General features: G+C 40.0%; 1 protein-coding gene across 1 annotated transcript in view; it reads left to right on the top strand.

Annotated features, from left to right (window-relative positions):
* Positions 1–22,199, top strand: part of LOC138623035 (adhesion G protein-coupled receptor D2) — a 92,308-nt gene that overhangs the window by 29,281 nt on the left and 40,828 nt on the right. Inside the window, exons 20-21 of the mRNA XM_069702294.1 lie at positions 15,895–15,936; positions 20,768–20,821. Of these exons, the coding sequence (XP_069558395.1) occupies positions 15,895–15,936; positions 20,768–20,821 (96 nt within the window). The remainder of the gene's footprint in view (positions 1–15,894; positions 15,937–20,767; positions 20,822–22,199) is intronic.

Raw genomic sequence — 22,199 nt, 5'->3', positions numbered from 1 at the left:
TGTGTGTGTGTGTGTGTGTGTGTGTGTGTGTGTGAGAGAGAGAGAGAGAGAGAGAGAGAGAGAGAGAGAGAGTGAGAGAGACAAAAAAAGAGTGTGATTACTCTGACTGGCCAACTTACTGCACATTTGAGTTTGTATTTTCATCCATGCTTTAATGCCTTTAGTCAAACTGCATGTCTGTCTTTGGTTATATCTGTGTGTGTGTGTGTGTGTGTGTGTGTGTGTGTGTGTGTGTGTGTGTGTGTGTGTGTGTGTGTGTGTGTGTGTGTGTGTGTTTGCAAGTCCGCAAGCATGTTATCCCATCAGCTGACTCCCAACTTCATGACCTCACTCCCCGACATCCCCTCCCCCAGCCCCTCATTGAAGCCACACAGCCGACAGTGTCAGGAACAACTCCGACACTCGAAATTACCCGTGTCGAAACAATGACCGGTCTATTTATAAGTTCACCGCCTTGCCTTTTGTATTGGCTGACACCACTTCACATGCGACCGAACGCACACAAACTCATACCACCGTATCAATGATGGCTTGGGGTGACTGGGTTAGGGATAGTCCTGGTTTTCCTTACCCTGCCACGTTGCAGCAGATCTGTAGATTTGTCCGGCTTTGATGTATACTTTGTGGGTAATTAGTGAGAACTGGGTCAGCACAGGGCAAGAAAGCAAAAGCCCTGTTGTTCTTTTAGAGGGTGGATGGTAGGGAGGTGCTGGGATGGCCTTTAGGAGGGGTGTGAGGGTGTCGGAAGGTTAAAAGGCTTTCAAATATCGGCTCAGATTTACACGTGAGCCCTTTTCTTGTTGCTGCACTAAGGTAAAGCAAATAAACGCTCTGACTCTCTTCTCTGTGGTTATTTCTATAGATGGAAAATATGTGTGCTCTTCAGCTTTGTATCAGTTTAACAGTTTAAATCATTAGTAAATTGTCATACAAACTGGTCTGTAAAATGAGAGAGGCCGTGCAGTTTAATTAAACACATGGCTATCATGCGCTAACCTAGGAGAAATAAAATAAATCAAAGTGATCCCCATTAAGCAAAGGACAGGTGTTCTTAAATCTGGCATTACTCAGTTTTAATTTATTCCTATTGTTAAATCTACTGTACCATAGTTGCTATTGTTGTGGCTGCAAAACAGTTGGTAAATTATGCATAAATGATCCAAAAGACATCATCGGTAAATGACTCGTTTCATTGTCAGAATTTCATCCACTCAATCCTAGAACTTTTGGAAAGTCTAGAAGAGATATTTGATTGAATTGTTTTTAATCATTCAAATTAGCACAGGGCTAAACTGGAAGTTAAGTTAACCGGCTTGTGCGGTGCATTCTCTGGTGTGCATGCTCTGACCATCGAGCATGGCCATTTTAATTTATCCAGTCAGTGTGGGAACACCAGACTTTAAAACTCCAAACACTGTGAAGTAGAAAGATTTATTTGGTGGTCCTAGCATTATGTCAATATGTTTCGCTAGGGCTTTGATGTAGCAGACTTTAATTTGTATGTAAAGTTCCCGCACTATAGTTCTGAGCCTATTTCTCATCTGCAGAACAGTCACAATATTGAAAGTTGGTTGACTGAAAGTGTACCAAATGATTGACTGTGCAGTATAACATCTCCAAACCCAGTCATGACTTGTATAGTGTTGGTTTCTGACACTCTTTTTAAATGTATATATGTCTGAAAATAAGGTAAATTGTGATTTCCCCATTTAAACATGACACCATTAGCGTTGGGATGTAATCAAGACAACTACCTGTAGACACGGGCAGGTCATTAAGAGCCCATTTAGCACATGGTATGTCCCATGCAGAGATGATTTATGGGCAGTGTGGGGAGGTGTCTGGGAAGCAGGGCGGCTACCTGTGTGTTTTACTACCGCTACAGTACAGCATTGTGTGAAAGTAAACAAAACAGTGTCGATGGGAGCTGGAGAACAACAGGCCTGGCAGCAGGGCGCTGATTGGGATGTTGATGTTGATCGTCCCCGCTGGCCTCTTGCCCTTCCTGCTGTGGACCCCGGCCGGCCCTCGACAGATACCCCGGGTCATTTCCTATGCATGTCAACGTGCACAGATATACAATCTTCCCGCTGAGTGTTTACAGTCACATGCTGATTCCTATTAATCTGCTTCTCGTCGGGACGGGGAGGAGGGCGGGTCCTCAAGGGTTTGTGTTGGACTGGGAGGCCACAGAATGTGGGTAAAACATTCACACACGCACAACCTGAAAGCCCTGTCTGACAGATTGCACCAGGCCTGGACTTCTTTTTACACTGAGCAGATGTGGTCTCCCACTTGTTTTCCTTAGTAATTATCCCTCATTAAGCGAAAGCATGTGCCAATCAAACAGCTTGGAGAACGAGAGCAGAGCCTGGGCCAGGGCAGAGAGAGACGGGGCAAGGCGGGGAGACCTATAGCATGATCTTCTCACTTTTTAAAAGCACAGTGTCATTTTAGACTCATTACTATATTAAAGGCGAGCCGTGCCGTGGTGCAGAAGAGCTGCAGCAGCTACAGGACCGACGTTATTATGTCTCATTTGACGTTTTAGTGGTTGCAAATTTTATTATTACATTTAACACGTGCCACGTTCAGTTTGACTTTTAAATCTGGAATGGAGTTTATGTGTCTGTTGCTGCATTATTGCTGCAAAATTATTATCTTTTGGAACTCTTTTTACTTTAGAAATGAGTAAATGTTATACTGTCATATCAACACTACACTTAAATGACACGGAAAATATGTTTAGTGTAAATATAAACTCAAAGTACCTGGTGTGAAAGTGTCACTATTGAAAAGCGATAGCCAAGTCTTTAATTCCTCAAAGATCTCAGGCACATTTACTGGTAAACTAAGTTTGGTTTATCAGTCTGAGAGACGCACAGACAGTTTGGTTATTAATATGCTTAAACCGATGTTTTAGTATGTCCATGTTGGTCGGTTTCTGTCAAACCTTTGGATGGATATTGATCATATCATGACTCTCATGAGCTCTCTGCTGCTCACACAAAGCCTAATACAGCTTTAAGTCCCTCACAACTGTGACTCATAAACTATCTACGAAGATGTAATTTTAAGAGTGAATAGTTGCTGCAAAAAGCAAACTTGAAATCTTTATAACATCTTGTGAAAACTGAAAAAAAAAAAAAATCTTCTTTTCAGTGTTTAGTGTGTCAGGTTTTAAGTGAAAACCTGACATCTAAATTCCCTAAAGAAATTCTGGATGTAATTTATTTCTCTTTATTTTTTCAACATCCAGTTGTCCCATTATGCATTTCAGACAGTGACAAAAACAGAGATCGTCACAACTAAAGGGGGGCTGGATGAGGAGATACAAGTCTCTTCCAAAAAATAAAAGAGAGAGAAAGAGCAAAAAAACGAAGATATATGAAGTCTTCATCTCGATGAACTACCATTCATTTTCACTTTGAAGTCCTGCGAACCGTAGTGAAGTGTGATTGCATGTGACAGTTGCCGAGTCTGCCAGTTTATCATGATGGATACACCCAGCCACCGTGGTGCATGGTGCAGGAGCACACACATACACCCATACATGGATACAGACAGAGACACAGAAATGGGATTATGCAGGTACACAGACGCAGAACCACGCACACGACCCAAATATTACACTCATACATACACAAGGTCGTTTCAGATCCTCTTTCAAATTGTGCATTTTTGCACATTTCTGGATGTAATTTTACTGTCACTGTAGTTTTCTTAGCTGCTGACCACTTTCATTTTAGTTTAATAATTCAGACTTTTTTAAATTGATTTGAAATCTGGGAACCTTTTTTTTTGAATATCTTTTTTATCGCTTAAGAGTGCTTAAAGATACATAATGTTTTCAGAATTTGAATTATTTCCACTTTTATTGGTTACAAAACATAAGCAGATAGACAGTGACAGTGTGGCGCTTTTGCTGCTTTGTGAGAAGACTACACAATTTAAGACATTGTTTTGTGCTTATTTTTTTCTTGTAGTTATGTATTTTTAAGAACCCTCAGTGGAATTAAAGAAATGTATCTGCTTACAGTCAGAAATAATTTGTAAGCACAATATTTCGTCATGTCCAGGCAACATATATGTCGTCATTTGAATCGCTGATATTTACAAGATCATACATACAGCACAATAATAATAAAATAGCCATTGACAATTCAAATACCTAATTAAGTGAAAAACACTCTGCGTCTTTCCCTGTGTATTGACACACACACTATCCTACCACACCTACCGTCATGATCTTGACAGATGCCGTCAACCTTAGCTTGGCTCTCCTTAATTGAGAAACAGGAACGCAAATACATCCCATAATGGCAGGAGCAGGAATGTTTTTCGTGTTTGGTACCTAAAAGCAACCTGTTCAGACTTTACATATCGCATCTATTTGTCATTGTTAGTCAAGGGCACTGCAACACAGGCTTGCCAGTGTCGCAATTTTCGCTGTTTTGTTCAAATATTACTGTGCAGATGTTTGTATTTGTGGGTTCACATATCTTTCAGGTGATTTCAGAACGTTTTCATGCCTATGAATGGATGCATATGATAACTGGAGTGCGTAGATCTACACACAAAAATGACACCAGGAGCAAACATTTTATAGTTCTCTAAGCAAAGGGTACACTATTTTAGGAAAAACATCCCTCCACATTTTTGTTCCCATATGTTAGACTTTCACAGAAAAATGGCTCTATTGGGGCACATGTGGCTCCAGATGAAAATGTCTTTCACCTCCACAGAGATGGTGAGTTTAATTATTTGAAACTGTGTCTTTGGCTGGGTTGTGCTTGACTTAGAATACAATTAGTGTTTGCTGGTTGCCTGCGCTAAGGTTGGTATATACTCACTGGGGCAATGAAACTCCTCACTGCCAGATGAAAAAAAACACTCACATGCCCCATATGTAGTAGCTTTCTGTTAATGCTCCCTTTAATTCCCATCAAAATGCAAAATGAATCACTTCACATTAAATGCGTTGTCACCTTCCTTTCATTTGTCCTTGTCTAGATCTTCTCTTTCTTACAGTTTTGGATGCTACACTGAATGTTGTTCCAGCACTGCTTGTTTTACTCTTTGATTGTCACAGACATTCAGTTTTGTATGATGTAGTTTGTACACACTGATTATTAATTCCGGGTGCAAATTGCTAATTTGTGCATGCATATTTTGCAAACATATCTGGAATCTGTTAGACTGCTGGAAACAATTTAAATGGTTGAAAATTCATAAAACAACATGATCGATTGTTGAAGTGTGTTAAAATGATCTTCACTTATGTTTATTGCGACCTATAGTGATTGTAGTAATTACGAGGGGAGCAATGGAGGAAGCTAGGTGTCATAGTGTAAAGAGTGACAAAATCCATTTGGGAGGGGGTTTGGGTGCAATTGGTCAAACAGGACCGTCAACCAGGAGACCGCTGTTTGTGTCTTAGTATTTTTTTTTTTAAAAAAAATTTTTAAACCTAACCAAAGTGCAGCCTTTTCACAATGTTAGCCATGTATTTATTATTTTTACCATGATGCTGACTCAACATTCAAATGACCTATTCTGTCATTTAGGAGTAAGACGTGTTGGACCTATAGAGGTCTCTTCAGATACTCATTCATGTAGTTTTTGGAGTCAGTGGAAATGAAACATATTGCATCATTTCGATCTGAGGATATTTTGTTTGAGAAAGATTGGTTCTTAGGTGTCAGGATATATACGTGCTATTTGTTCTGGGAACAGATTCAACTCGCGAGAATTCCCTTGTTTGATTTAACAGGTGGTTGTTGTGTTTGTATAAATACACTGCTGTGCATAATTTGTAGTCACCAAAAGTAAAGCAAAAATGCTTTCAAAAAAAGCCCCATTAATAGTTTTCTGTTTATCTATTATTTCCATACAAAGCACAGAACAAAAACTACATCAAATAAATTAATGGTATGACCACCCTTTGTCTTTTTCATGACTGGGATGTGGCGTGTCTGTAAAGTCCACCAGGCTCACCGAACTAATTGTCATTCTGAGATCATGTGAGCATAATCGAGATTTTTTTTTTTAATTTTTATTTTAGTACCAGGTGAAAATACAAAGACCTATGAATTGGATGTCATATTTCCGATAATGCGTTCAGACTCACATCGCATGTTAACACCAGGTGTACATGTGTGTATCAGACATTGCATTAAAATTGCATTCATATTCATATATGAGAACGTGCACTTGTCTACATAACTGTCTGTATAAACTGATACTGTTTGTACAGTACATATGTCAGTGTCAGTATCCTGAGCAGTTCTACAGTACAAAAGAGCATCTTTACATGCAAGTGTATGTACCGTGTGCACGTGTGTGTCCATGTGTACAGTTTCGATACACCAATCCAGTCCACAGCTGCTGTTTCTTAGGACTTGTTCTCCTCCAACATTTTTTCCTCTCTGTCAGTGGAAAACTATGCAATTAGAAAACACCTTGGAAGATTGACAGCGGGATCACATACAATTTGACAAGAGGGTGCCCCAGAAAAGCCCATTGGATACCTAAGTATTTTTAATTAAACAGCTCTCCGCACTGGCAGCGTGCTTTCCCTCAACAGTTCAAAGACTCCTGCTTTGACCCATGTGTTAAAAGTTTGTATCAGTTTTCCATGGCTGTGTTTTTCTTGGCGCCTAAGGCACGCAACTCTAAATTGTCTTGTTTAAAAGCTAGTTTGTTTACAGTTCACTCTCTTTCTCTTGCTCTCTTTACCACTCCCCCATCACATTACCACATGTGTGCAGTGTGATCAGTTTCAGGGCGTATACTAACTCCCGCTGGTCTCGCAACAGGCCCGGTTTGTGTACATGCCTTATAGTCAAGTTCATTTTAAAGAATTGTTTTTTTTTTAAATTGTGGATTAGCAAATGGAAAGATCCACTTCAAGCCCTTCACGTTCTTCATTCTCTATCATTCTGGTTTATTTAAACGTAAAAACAAGTAAAATAGAGTGCTCATCTGTTTCTCGGGCACTTCATCAATAACATTTGTCCGTCTGATGTAAAATCGATATAACACACACTGACACGATGCCAGAGCAATGGTAAATGTGCCGTCATTTGTCATCGACTGGTAATAAAGATGTGTCACAATTGATTTTAGCCCATTTTTCCCCCTTGTCTTTCTCTCTCTCTTTCTCTCTCTCTCTCTCTCTCTCTCTCTCTCTCTCTCTCTCTCTCTCTCTCTCTCTCTCTCTCTCTCTCTCTCTCTCTCTCTCTCTCTCTCTCTCTCTCTCTTTCTCTCTCTCTCTCCACACCCCCCAAATGCTCTTTTGCAGTAGCAGCAATAGAAAAAAAAATAAATGAATGTTATTATAACTAAGGCATGGTCAGCCTTGCCCGACTCAATTAATATTGGAGCAAGGGTCTGTAATGATTTGAGGGCCTGCGTATTGTGGTTTTCATTGAGATGCACTACCAGACGTTAAATTTTTTTTTTTTTTTTTAAAAGATGGGGAGGATTGATGGATGGATTGTTGGGTGGGTGACTTTTCTGTAAAAATATCAATCAACACAAATGTTTTTAACAGACTTATGAACTCTTCTTTCTTTTACTTTTCCTCTTAATTTAATTTTAGGTGTAGCTGCCAGAGCATATTGTGCCTCAGCATAAAAAAAAAAGTAACCTTGGATTGAAAGAGTTTATGGATCCTTAAATCATGTTTAAACTGGAGGGGAATGCCCACTATGTGTGTGTGTTTGTGTGCTGGGTGGGTTAAGTTGGGTATTTTTATTTTAAATTTTAATGTAATATATTTTTAATTTTAGGATTCTTAAATCCAGCACTGGTGGCCAGTTTCCTGCAACCTTGGTCAAACTGGCAACACTGATTGTGTGTCTGAGGGGTTTTAGAGCTTGTTATATTGGTATTTATTTTTAAAATATAGTGGATATATTAGGGTTTTCTAAAACATTAAAAATGTGAAAACCGAGTTAAAACAATAATACACAGTCAGGATGAAAGTCAGATTATGAAAATGCCAATTGCGATACAAGGAAGGGGAACAAAAGTGAACTTTGTGTGCCACATGTTCTTTATTGGACAGTTTCTGTGCCGTTTTTTTTTCTTGTACATGTCGTTATTCCACAGTTTCATGTGGCTTTATAGTAGATGTGTGTGTGCTCCTCTCTGTGTCCGCTGTGTGTATGCTTGTGTGTCAGTTTTGCCATCGCGGTTTGTTGCCGCTGGGTTGTGTGTACCCAGGTTGCACCGGTGGTAGCGAGCAACATCTGTTTCGGGCTTGTTGTTCCTCTTGGCTGCTTTTCAATTGGATTTCCTCAAGCAGGGCCAAAAGCTGTCACCTCTGCCAGGCTCTGTTAGCGATCACCGCCGGCCCCTATATTAAGTAGGTGGTTCAGGGCTAAGCTAATAACTCTCCCTCCTCTCCTGAGCCATCACACACCAGTCCTAGTGTTGCTGCTGGCCTCAGTGTGTGCCTGTTTGTGTGTGTGTGTGTGTGTGTGTGTGTGTGTGTGTGTGTGTGTGTGTGTGTGTGTGTGTGTGTGTGTGTGTGTGTGTGTGTGTGTATGTACACTCTCAGCTTTACTCTGTAGCTGTACACCCCGTAGAGGCAGGCTGGCTTGGGGGTCCCCTTCTCAATGTGACAGCCCAACTGACTGGATGTGTGTGTGGGAAAGAAACAGGGAATCCTAATAGCTCTTCTCGAAGAATAACTTATCCACTTTCCCTCATAATGGACAACAGGATGGAAACAGGAAGAAAACTTGGGCCTCCCCCCCCCCCACACACACACACAGTCTGTAGTGCAATGTGTCATAGTGAAGAGAACTGAAAAATGTAATGATACTGGATGGAAATTATAGGTGGATGTTTTAACATCAGTGTAAACTTTTAAATGTGAAAATATTCAAATAGGACATAAATCAGAGATTAAAGTTTCAGTTCTTCCCTTTCAAGGTTAAGAAAATCTTTAGCTAACTTCAACATAATTGAGAATGTGGTGAACAATTTTCAAATGCCACTCTACACTATGGGCTCCTTCTAATACCTGTCGCAAAGTAGCACGACACACAATGCAAGTGTTGCTGGTGTCGGACAGACACAGTTGTCGTTTTCCTGTCCAGTGCTCGTGCTTTTTAGGAAATGTACTTGTGTCTTAGCAATCTTAGCACCCATGGGCATTTGGTCTTAACATGAGATGTGATCTGGACAATTTTTGGCACATTGTTATCTTGAAGCAGCGGGAAAACAGTTGCGGGATTCACAAACAAAAACCTGGTCTTAGGTCGGTGGCGCAGTATTTTACTGTTATTTTAAGGGTGCATTACAGGATGTGCAGACCTGCACACGTATGCAAAATTTACAATGTGAACGTTTATTATTGTGTATGCCAATTTGCTCAATCACACGCGAGCAGACTTGTTTCCTCTCCAGAGAAGCTTTCCTTCCCACCACTTGGCAAATTCACCAAGGTGTATGGTCACCTGATTGGTTTATTTAATGTTACACCGAAAATACACTTATGAATACAATATCTCAGAACTTTGAACAAAGCATCTTACTTTGCGCTCAGATTCTCCACCATTAGACTAGTAAAAGTAGATTCTGACACACCATAAAAACACTCGGGCCATCCGCTATAGGCCGTGCGCTGAGATTGTTAAGATATATGTCAAAAGGTGTCTGTCTGAATTTGCACCAGTAATATATACAATGCTCACTAAAATGTGTATATGGTCAACCTCAAGTTCAGTGATGTTGATGCCACCCAGATATTTAAAACCTGTTCGACTGCACTGAGATCTTCTGTGTTTGGTTGGTATTTGGTATTTCCACTGAAAGCATCATGCAGTCTTTCCTCCTGTGCAGCTTGAGCGGGGCTGGGTGTTACAAAGCTTTTATCGGGAGGTGTTTACCTCATCAAACTGACAGAGTGGCAGGCTGCCCGTCTACCTGCCTGTCTGTATGCCTTCATGTCTTCTTGCCAGCTTCTCTAGCCAGCTGGAGCCGTTAACACAGAGTTGGATTTGAACTGAGGACCTGCAAAGTATCAACTCCCCATTTCACAGCTTTGACAGACACTTTGATTTGACATGCCATGAGCAGTTAAAGTGAAAGTTATGTATACATGTTAATTAAACTGTTTATGCGTGGAGGGGTCAGAGACATTAGCAAGTCCCAGCGCAGAAGTGTGAATTTCTTTTCTTTTCCCCCATCACAGCGTTTTAACCTCTTCTGTCTCTCATTTCCTTAATGATTACCAGGTGTGAGGGCAGAATTTTTTCCTCCCCTTTTTTGCCAAGTGGAGATGCAGATAGCTCTATTTGTGAAAAGTGTCTCTGTGTGTTTGAATTTAGGCGAGGATACTTGACGTCGGGTCTAACTTGTTCAAATAGCTCTCATTTTTGGCATTGGGTGACACCGGAGCCTGGAGTTCTCTCAAAGCATGTGGAGGTTGTGGTCTTCAGTTGTTGAAGAAAAAGCTGCCACTCCGATGGGAAGATGTCATTTTTGAAAAGTACATCTATTTAGATTTTTTTATGTCTGTTTGGACAAATATAAATCCTTTTTGACATTAAGCAATGACAGCGCCTAAAGTTCTCCTAAAGACTGTGTGGAACATGTGGTTTACAATTGCTGCTATTTCATTGATGAAAGAATGCAGCATGTATTTTCACAGCCCTGTCTCACATTAAAATGTGTAATTGCTGCATTGGTCGACAGCGCAAAATGTATTCGTTTCACATGAAGGGCTGAAACTGCGGAGTTAGTGACGTTTGAGACTGTTTTCAAAGAAGGAGGTCATGTGATGGAGTATAGAGCAGTGTCTGAGTTCACATGAAAGTAAAAATCTATTTGAATTTTTTTTTAAGTGGCATAACTTATGTAGTGTAAGGTACGTGTCATTTTTTTTTTTTTTAAACTAAACTCAACCATGTGGTTTTGGTGCATGAAAGCATGAAACAATAGGTCAAGAAAAACATCACAATTTTAGAGCCATTCTTGTAAAACTAATGTTTTTCTGCTGTGGACCAACATAGCTGTCACATTCTGATGCAAGTTTCTGTTGTATTTTCATTTAGATATGGAACAGTAAGATGGAAACTTGCTGAGATAACTTTTTACTGTGTGCCACACCAGTGAAGGACATTTTTTTTTCAATTACAGTTTTTAGTTAATATTAAATACGTTAATATTTCTCATTTACTACAAATCATATACAGATGTGCATTACTGTAAATCATGTTTAGTACTAAATAAAAATAACAATGACGATTGGCTGATGACAAAATTTCATTCACACAAGGTCTGGTTAGATGCAATTTTTCTCTTTTAAAAAACAACAACAAAGCAAAAAAGAAACTGTTGTTAAACAAAAGTCGTTTTGCCTCTTGTCATTATACCTTATGTTAACATTTTTCCCTCTTCTCATACAAAAGGAAGCACTAAGTTGACAGAAGCAATATATCCCAGCTAGAAAGAAAAAGCTGCCCTGCCAGTCCCTCTCTCCTTGCCAAGAGACTGCCCTTCCCCCTTAATCATAGTTTTCATATCTGTACATTGAAAATTTGTTTCTCAAGGACGATGTCATAAACTTGCTGTTTTCTGAGATTTTTACCTGCCAGCGCTCAGCTCCCTAACTCTACACAATTGGGGAGGTTGATGGAGATGGGAAATGGGGGTGCTGAAAGGTAAGAGAGAGAGAGAGGGGGGAGGGTGGGGGGTGGAGAGGTATTGTTCGCTGAGAATTTGTAATAATTTGTAACACAGAAAGGTATTGGGTCTAACACTGTGGATGTGCATTTGTTTGTGTTGGTACTGCAGTGCTTGCGTGTCAGAGGGAGTGACTGTAGAGCAAAAGAGATGAAAAATAAAATCAATTTCTGCTTAACGTCACAATATAATGAGGAAATGAGGAGACAGAACCTCTCTATAGTGCCACTACAGTGTGGTCACTGTCAAAATTAAGACAATATACAGTGTGTGTATGTGCTGTGGAAGCTTTGGGCTGATGAATGGGGTTTAACAAGGATATGTCAGGGTTCACTGTCAAGCTTGTTGTGGAGGTTTGTGTGACTGCTGGACATATGCAAGGTTGTTATTCCTGAGTATCAGAGGCAGAAAATGTGTCTATCTTATAGCTGTAACTTTATTTACCCTGTTTAACACAAGTTAAACAAGTTACATATGGAGTGATACGTAATTAATAAGTAATTAATTGTGGTAAAGTATTCACGAATAAAATTAGCTGAAATTCCATATTGCAAATTCAAATCATGTTTGTAATATGAACAGTAGAAGAGGTTGTGTGCTCACAGCAACTTCTAGAAAACATTAGTAGTCAGTATTAATATATGTTACATTTTTTAATTCAGGGTTTTACTTTTTTTTTTAGGATTTTACAATTTACAAGGCGGATTAGATTTCACTGTTGTGTTGAGTGAAAAGCATGCTGCATGTTTTTCCTCATGAAATATATGTTAAAATAATATGATAAAAATGAAATATTAGATTGCCGCCCTTTACATGTTGGTTGTTACCTGCCGTTGATTAGACATAATAATTGTGAATGAAAGGTCACAGGTGCAATCCTGGCAGCTACAAATATAAACATCAGCCTTGTGTTCGGTAGAAAGTATACTTCAGCGAAACACTGAACTCGTGCCCACTCATTCAGTTTGTCACCTCATTAGATAAACTGACTAAATGTGTGAAAGGCCTCTGATCAGTTCATCTGATTCAGTTAACAGCAAATTCAAACTGTGTTTTATCTAATGATACACATAGATTCATGGAGATCATCTACATCTATTTTTCTGCCAAAGATCTCAAACTTTTGACATTTGAGGATGATGAGCTTAATTTCACCTACGAAGTACACTCTTAAAAAAAACACTGGAATAAAGCTTTTATTACAAATATAACCAGTTGCAAAGCCAATTATCAGAGGTACATTTCCAAGAGGAGGTTGTTAACATTACAAACAGGTAGTGATGAACAGTAACAGGGTTTCATCCGCTACTTGAAATGTTTCGACTTAAAGTTCTTAAAAGTCAATCAATCTCTGACTTTGATTTGTTCTGTCTGCTTTCTCACACAAAGCTCTCAGCATCTGATGAGAAGGATGGTGTTAGCTCATTTAAATAAATGCTATTTTCTGTCTTGCATTGCAGCATAGCACATCTCTCTGGGGTGATAATGTTTTTGGTCAAACACAGTGTTTGTTGGCTTTAACTTTTTAAACATACAATTGTTCTCTAATTAGTGGGATGCTAATTAATTTATGCTCCCCTGTTTGATGTACTGTATAGCAATACTTTGAAAGCAACTGTGTTCATTTTTTGCATAAATTTGTAGCATTTTCCGCCGAGTTCAAAAGAAACAGGACTGGGTTTAGAAAAGCACACTTGCATTTAAATAATGCGCCCCATTTTCGTGTCTGTTTGTTTTTAGTGATAATATTAATGAATTAACATTTTAAACAATCCATCATTATTGTTGTGCTGCCACTTATTTTTAACTCAATTAGGTTTTAATAGATCATTTTTCCTAATGTGCACAGTATGTTCTTCCCACTTTGTTCCCTACACAACAAAAGATTAATTACAAATCAGAGGAATGATCAAAAACATGATAATCAAATTGCAACAATAAGTTGGGAATTGCAATTCTAATGCAATACAGTAGAGTCTGTGCTGCAAATTAACCACCCACTGTCTGTTATTGTACGTGTGTGCATGCTTGTTTGTGTATATCTTTGTGTGAAAAGACTATACGACCAGTGTGTATCCAGACATTCTAAACATTGCGCGTGTGCTTTTAAAAAATTGTCAATCAACATCATATGTTTGGATTGTAATTACATGAAATAAAAGTTATATTTTACCTTATAGTGGCCTTACCCCTTTGTTTATACTTGTGTATGAAGTACACTGAAAAAGAACCAACAAGGTGTCCTACTTATATAACCATATGGTCGTTTGTTCCTTCCCAAAGGAGTGTTTCCTAAATTAGCGCCTTGGTTAGGTTTTAGCACAAAATTCACTTGGTTCGGAAAAGATAATGTTTTGAGTTAAAATGATGAATTGAAATGTGTTGTGTAAAGTACTTCCTTGTGTAATGTTTGTCATCATGGCAATATAGTTTAAAAAAAAAAAAATCGGGGGGCTAAAGTTAAGGAGTTTTAAAAGCCTGAAATCTCAACTCTATAGTACTTGTTTAGTCACTGGTATTAACCCCATCAATGCCCTTATGTTCTTATTGTGCTCGGGATATATTTTCTTATTTTTTTCTATCTTTAATTAATTTCTGTTATATTATTAGTTTGGATTGTGACGAAAATTAAATGCAATCAAAAACAAGAGGTGTGGAGAAAGAATCACAGGTCTCAGATCTCCGCATTCGATTCCTTGTTATGACTGTTCTCTTTAGCAAGTCAGAGAGCAGTGGAATTGTCAGTTTTAAGAGGATGGATGTCCTGAGACATCACCTGACAGCCCGACAGACAAGGCAATTCAGTCCCTGGAGGAAAAAGAGTGGCCAGTAGGAGGTGAATGGGCAGTAGCTCGGGCTAGAGGTCGTCAGCGTCGCCCTGTCACTCTGAATGGGCCCCCAAATCATGTTGTCAATGGTGATGCATTGAGATCTCCCTCTGGCAAAAATTGGATGCTCCAAACTCGACTTGATTGATGCACTGACCAGGTTGTGCCTGCCTGTCTGCAGGATGTGTCCTTACCCTCGTTTAAAGATGAAGCAACCCAAACACACTCTTGGCGGTGAAAAGGGAGAGATGTACTTTTAAAAGTTTATTTGTTGTATTAGCTAGACCCACATCGACTTTCTTTTCATTTCTTATCACAGAATCAACTGTATCTATCAGCCTTGAAATTTATAGGATTTTATCTGCCTTTTTATTTTTCTCGGTAGATCTTTTGTGGCACCGTTCAATCAGTGCTCTGAGGATGTTGTTCTCACTGTTTTCATTGAGGCAACAGGATTACATTATGGCCTGAAGGCGAATGCACAGCTTGTACATTCAGTGGATGCCACAATGGGTTGGAATGAAAGAATTGCTGTTTTTCTGTGACCAAAAGTACAGCCTTTATGCATCCAAGGGCATGGCATTCTTGGGCCCTGGGTACTAGCCGGGGAGTTTTGTGAACATGAAATATTTTCTTTTATGTGTCATTTTTTTCATTATGCTGCCTCTGTCTCTCTCTTTCTCCGCTCTCCTCCAATGGCTTTCCTTGATAGTCCCGTCTGGCCTGGGTTGCTCTCTTTATGTGTGTGTGTGTGTGTGTGTGTGTGTGTGTGTGTGTGTGTGTGTGTGTGTGTGTGTGTGTGTGTGTGTGTGTGTGTGTGTGTGTGTGTGTGTTAATACTGTTTTTATTTTCTCATTTACTATTTTTGTCTGTTACAGACATTTATGAATGCATGGACTTTATTTTTCTGTATATATTTTCTGTGCTCAATGTGTGTCTGTTCGTACTCAATCATATATGTGCGTGTGTCTAAGAACATAGTATGAACACAGGCACTTGAGAAATTTTGTATTTCAATAAAGCTGCGTGGAACCTTGGGTTTGAGCCTTTGATGGCTCAGTGCAGCCTGGAACGAGGAGCAGGAGTATTGTAGACGAAACAAACGCAAGCTGAGCCTTACAGAGGTGGCCCAGTTTGGAAAAGATGTCCTACTTCTTCTCTCATTACTTTTCACTTCAGTCTACTTCAGTTCTTTGTAGCAGGGATAGAGTACAAATCAACCTTACCAGTGTATGTCGCTCCACTCATTACTTTTGATCTTTGCTTTTTTTTACAACAAGATAAGAGAGAAAACAACAGTAACAACTTTGTCCTCCTCTTCTTTCGCTCTCTTTCTCTCTCTCTCTTTCTTTGTCTGTGTTTGCAGGGCCTGTTCATCTTTCTGATATATGGGGTGTACAACACAGAGGTAAGTCTGCATTGTGTCTCAAGGCTGTCGGAGTGAATGAGAGAAATGACAAGTTTCTGATGGGCTCCTTGCTTAAAAGCTGTGTGGGTGGGGCGTGACAGTACGAGTGTGTGTGTGAATGTGCGTCTGTGGATGGGAAGAGGGATGGGAGCGAGGGGAGGTGTGTGGAGGGTGGGGGGGGGGGGGATCGTTTCCACGCAAGCGTCCCACTGCCCTTCATGCTTGGACTAACTTATATGCATCCGAGTCCGACCATTTAACACTGACACGCAGCGATTCTCAGCCACTCATTCCTCACCCACATTGGCTAATATTTCACTGCCTCTTTAAGTTTTTAAACTCACGGCCCTCCATTTAGCATCCTGACAAAGCTGCTGGCCAGGGGCTCTGCAGGGCCCCAAGCAGCAGCCGTAGTAGGACAAAAAAAGAAAAACAATATGCAACCAGCAATATGCAATGAAGGAGTGAGGAAATATCATATTGAGATGCTGCGTTATTACCATTTAGATACGGCTTAGCTGCGTGGGGGTGGAGAGTGGGTGAGTGTCGAGACGCAGAGATACGATTTAATGGATGAGACTCAAGTCATGAAAATCACTCTTGGTCAGATGCAGCTCTTAGTCGATGTAAATGAGGTTAACTTTAGATGTGCATAGGTGATATTGCATTTGAGCACCTGCTTAAAGTGCAGCACTTTTTTTCTGAATGTGTGGTCTATTTCTCATTTTTAGACACCTTCCATTCCAAACTTCAAGAGGAAAGTTAAAATCCAAAATATAAACAATGTCTAAAAAGGTTTATCACAGTTCAGACTTTGAGACCTCATTTTGCTTAAACCAAAATCTCTGAAATATCTGTAATAGGATACAATGTCATCGCAAAAGTTTGTTTTCAGTTTAGCGTCACATCTAAAAAAATAAATAATAATAAGCAGTAACAACTTTGTCCTCCTGTAAATTGGAATGTGAATACAATGGACCAAAGTAAATCTAACAGGCTGTCTTCTCTGTGGCTGAAATGAACCCGGGTTGACTAGTCTTCACCTCCGTTGAATACAAACATAATGCATCTTTCGTTTACCTTTTGTTGCTTTAACTGAATATACAGTACAGTCGCCTAGTCTTCTTCTCCTTTCTGTTTCTCATCTATTTCTCCTGACCCCTTTATTTCAACTTTCTGTCCTCTTCACGTTTGTGCGAATGAGCATCCAAAAAATGTCTCTCCTTAAACATGTGCATTTTCTGTCCTTTTCCTTAGTTCTTTGATTTTATTTATTTATTTATTTTTTTTTCATTTTCATTATTCACCTCTTCTCCAGAGCGGAGCATGATGAGCTGTCCCTGAGTCATAGGCAATGCACTGACAATGCAGAGCCAGGGAAGGCTGACCCTTCACACTGTAAAATAAATCAACACTGCATTCTTGCTTAAGTGGCTGTTTTAGTGCTTGGGAATTCATTTTCTTACACTCAAGTTGTCCTTGACCCTGAAGTCTTCATAGCTTGTGAGTAGCTCGTGTACATGTTCAGTTTTTCAAAAGGACCACACTTCTGTGTTAAGATTTGGGGGAATACATTTTGTAATCTTGCCATTCTTCACATCTTACACATTTCTCTTCCTGTTAACCTTCATTACCTTCTGGGGTGGGAAAGGAGGGGGCAGGGGGTGTCGGGGGTCCTTTTGTTCTGTCGCACCCTGCTTGTCTTTTATTTTGTATCTTTAACTTGTTCTTCAAAGTGTGACATAGAGCACTGTTGGATTCAGGTTTTATCCTCCCTGATACCTAAAGAGGAATAAAGTTTGCATAGTAGAAAAATCACAGAAACAAAGAATGGGAATAATCAAAAGTTTTTTTGTTTTGTTTCTTTCCTGTAATCACAGTGGCAAAGAGAGGCCAATTATTCTGTCTGTATTCATTTAAAATGACCAGTCTTAATGAATGGTAATGATAACCTACCCTTTTATTATGGCATTGCATGCATCAGTCCACAAAGAAGTGCAGATAAACCATTACTCTAGGGGTTGATGGACCTCTCCGGCTTAGAGATATAATTAATAAGGGCGGAAAAGTTGTAGTGGATGATATGCGATGCTAAAGGATTTCAAGCTCTGTCTCGGGCATATGTTTTGACAAGGATTGTAACTAACATCGAATATAACACGTAGCAGGTAAACAAAACTGAACGAGGCTGCTCTGCGTAAGAACTTTGTAAAGTTGCTGTTGGTTGTTATCCGGTAGAACAAATGAGGTTTTAACCATCTTATTGTGAAGAATTTTTACTTTGATATGCTAAAGTAAGGAGGTGAATTAACTAGTGCCTGAAAGTCAGAACATGCTCCATTCATGAGGCTGGTTTCCAGGCTGAATAATTACCAACATGGTATGGAAGAGAAACTGCATCTGCCGCTATTACGCTCAAAATGCAACAATTTAATTGCTAATTACCTGACAGTAGCTTTCCATTATTCATTGTAATTAGCTTTTCCTTGGTGGTCACCTTGTAATCCCACGCTTTGATGACCTTTTATTTCCATCAGCTCCAAGGATGTCGGCAGGTGTTGTCGGGCGCACTGCTTTCATATGGTAATCGCTTAGCGCGCATTTACATGGGGAACCATGCTTTGCATCATTTTGAAACCTTGAGTGTGCGCAAAACCCCTTAAACACATAACGATCATCTAAAACAATGCCCTTCCCCTCATTGTCAAATGATTAATTAAGTTGTGTCATGTAATTGCCTCAGCACGCCGGCTGCTTTTGATATCCATGAAATCCCAAAGTCTTATTTTCTGCATTAAATAATGTTAAAATGGTGTCTCTCCAACATCTGCACCGCGCAGAAGGCCTTCTTAGGCTCTTGTCAGAAATAATAAAAGGGTTTTGGAAACATGATGCTGGCACTGTTGATTCCTGCCTTGTCACGAGGCTCGGGCTCTCTTCATTATGTAGCCCCTCAGCAGTGGTATGTATGCAAAACATCCTTTGTATACACATGCTGTCTCAGAGACTGTGTGTGCGTGTGTGTTCGGTGTGGTGTCATAATTTATAATACGCTGTGACTTAATGAAGCCATAAGCCATAATGCATATTCACTAACGTTGTGGGCCGGGCTGGGATGGGCTGTAGTGATGAGTGCCCAGCCGCTACAAATTTACAGTTAGTGCTGACAATGTGCACAAGCGCACGCACGCGCGCACACACACACACACACACACACACACACACACACACACACACACACACACACACACACACACACACACACACACACACACACACACACACACACACACACACACACACACACACACACACACACACACACACACACACATATAGACCTCATAAATGCCAGAGGCCTTTAATGAAAGACTTCAGCCTACATAACTGAACTACTGAGTAACTAAGTCATACCTGCTGTTCACATAGTTGTCTGAATTTGTTCTTCATTTGCTTTTTTTTTTTTAATAAATAGATAGGTGTCCTCTTGTTGTTTGCAGTAACAATTGGCGAGTCATTTAATTTATATGATGTTTTAATAAAAAAAAAATCTATATTTTTAAAAAAATAAAGAATAATGTCAGGTAAATTAATATTAATGAAAGAACAAATTCTGAGTTGTAATAGGGTTTGTATGTGTGTGTAGACATTATGTTTTATTTTCTGCTATAGCCTTATTTAAAAATATGTGAAAGCAATTTTAGTATATACTTTAAGTTTTGAATTATTATCATGAACCTATAACAGAGGGATCAGTTACATTTGATTTGACCATATTGTTGCGAGGATTTTTTTTTTTTTTTTTTTTAAAGAAATAAAAACAAAACAAAAATTGGTTTTAGTTTTTACACGTAACATTTTTTAGGTTAACAGAGTTTTAAACAATGAACTGAATTGCTGGATTATTATCTTATATATTGTAATTTTAATTACGCGATAATGCATGAAACATTTGTTGATATTACTAATTAGTCATAGAACTTTGTTTGGTTTAATTACAAATCCAATCTAAAAATTCAGAAGCAAAAATGTATTCACCTGCGTCATTATATTTTAAATCATAATTAAAAATCCTCCAAATTATTGGGTTCTTATTCCGGCATTAACTTCCACTGACTTATAATATTGTATAACTTTAAAGAATGAATGTTAAAAGTGTATTTGGAAATTTTGGGGGGAAATTTTGTAAATAAACAGGTAAATTATAAATTAGGATTGTGGATTAGATTTATATGGTGAATTTAAATGTATGTATACCGTGTATCTCTAACATCTGTGAAACCCTTGCCTGGTATTGTATGTGTTAAATGAAGGTGTGCAGTACACTGTTTCATCTGGAGTGTAAAAATGTAATCTGTTCTGCTAGGGCGGTCCCTTCTCCTCCAATAGCTCCATTTGTTGGTCCCGGCGCTCTGTGTTGACAGATGATAGCTTGAAGTCGTCTCCTTAGTTTGCCAGCTCTATGTGTCACTTTCAAGTCCCATTAGCCACTGGGACATACTGGAACACCCTATCACACACACACACACACACGCACACACACACACACACACACACACACACACACACACACACACACACACACACACACACACACACACACACACACACACACACACACACACACACACACACACAGTCAGTGTCTGCAAACTAACCCTCGCAATGTGCTACTTCTCTTCCACATTTTATTCTCCTTTCTCCATTTTACACTTCTCGCTGGTGTTTGCTGTGAAAGATGCTTTGTTTAAATTCCTTATAAGCGTGCTGCATTGAGTGCTGTAACACTTATCTCCTTCTCTGCCATTCACTCTCTCTTTCTTTCTTTCAGGTTCGAAGCACGGTCAACAGGATCAAGGAGAGGAGAAAAGCTCTTAATTTTTCAGTATGTAATCCTCCATTTTCCTGTGAACGAGTGTGTATGCTGGTGGCTATGCCTTTGTGTGCGTGTGCGTGCGCTTGCGTGTGTGTGTGCGTGCGTGTGTGTGTGTGCGTGTGTGCGTGTGTGTGTGTGTGTGTGTGTGTGTGTGTGTGTGTGTGTGTGTGTGTGTGTGTCTGTGAGCGAGAGAGAGAGAGTGTCAGAAAAACACTAGTGTGACCGACTCAATTTTCCTTACAGCTTTTGCTTCTCGTGGGAAAAAATAAAATAAAATTACCACTCCAGCAATGCCAATGAAAGCTGGCTGCAAGGCAGCACTGTACATCTGCTAGCCTCTCACTTGTCAACAGTCCATGTTAGATGCCCTTATACATCAAACATAGACCCTCCATAATAGCTACCCCCCCCCAACCCGCCCTCTCTTCCTCACTCTCCCCATCGCAGCACCTTCATCCCAGCAATGTCAAGCTCCGCGGTGGGTTACAAGTTTCTAATCCAGGACAAGCCGTCCCCTGACATTAAAGTGTCAGGCCTTTATTTATACCTTGTTGGACGCTGCTGTTTGGCTGAAACTGTGTGATGCTGCGTGTGTGTGTGTGTGTATGTATGTGTGTGTTTGTGTGCTAATATATATGTGTGTGTGTGTGTGGGGGGGGTGCGTGTGTCTAAGATGATTTTAGCCAACGCAAAGCACTTTAAAAGTAGTTAAAAGTCTCCAGCACACACAGGCACACACACCACACACACACACACATACAGTTATAAACCTCAGCAGCTTGACATACACCCGCTCTCATCCCCGACCATCTCACGAGTGCGCATCACCTCCTCACGCACAAAATGCATCTTGTCCCTTATGAGCGATCACATTAACTCCACTCCTCTCCCCCAGGTTGTTGTGTCACGCTTTATGGCCAGCAACACTTTGTCCTGCCTCTCCCTCTGCACACTGACCCACACATATGTACTTTACAATACCCTCCTCCCCCCATGAAACCATTTCTGAACAGGAGATTGATTTTTAAAAATGTCAGTGTGCCCCTACTCTGTTTTGACCCCCCCAGCCCCACCTCGGGGATGGACACTGTGAGGATGGGAAGAAATAAAATAAATAAATAAATAAATAAGATAAATTAATGTGTGTGTGTGTGTGTGTGTGTGTGTGTGTGTGTGTGTGTGTGTGTGTGTGTGTGTGTGTGTCTGTCTGTCTGTGTTGGGGATGAGGGGGTGTCGCTTGCTACCAGGTGCAATCTGATATATTGGCTGCTCATGTTATCAGTGAGGGCCTGCCCCCCCCCTCCCTATTTACCATCATTTTACTGCTTCCTCTCCCCTCTTGTGGTGGCAATTTTCCAATCTCGCCGGGTTCCGCTACCAGAATGCG

The sequence above is a fragment of the Brachyistius frenatus genome, unplaced genomic scaffold (assembly GCF_029030835.1).
Source record: "Brachyistius frenatus isolate BFR_SWC_R1_liver_20210118 unplaced genomic scaffold, ASM2903083v1 Contig_41, whole genome shotgun sequence".
Lineage (NCBI taxonomy): Eukaryota > Metazoa > Chordata > Actinopteri > Embiotocidae > Brachyistius > Brachyistius frenatus.
This window is presented reverse-complemented; position numbering and strand designations above follow the sequence as displayed.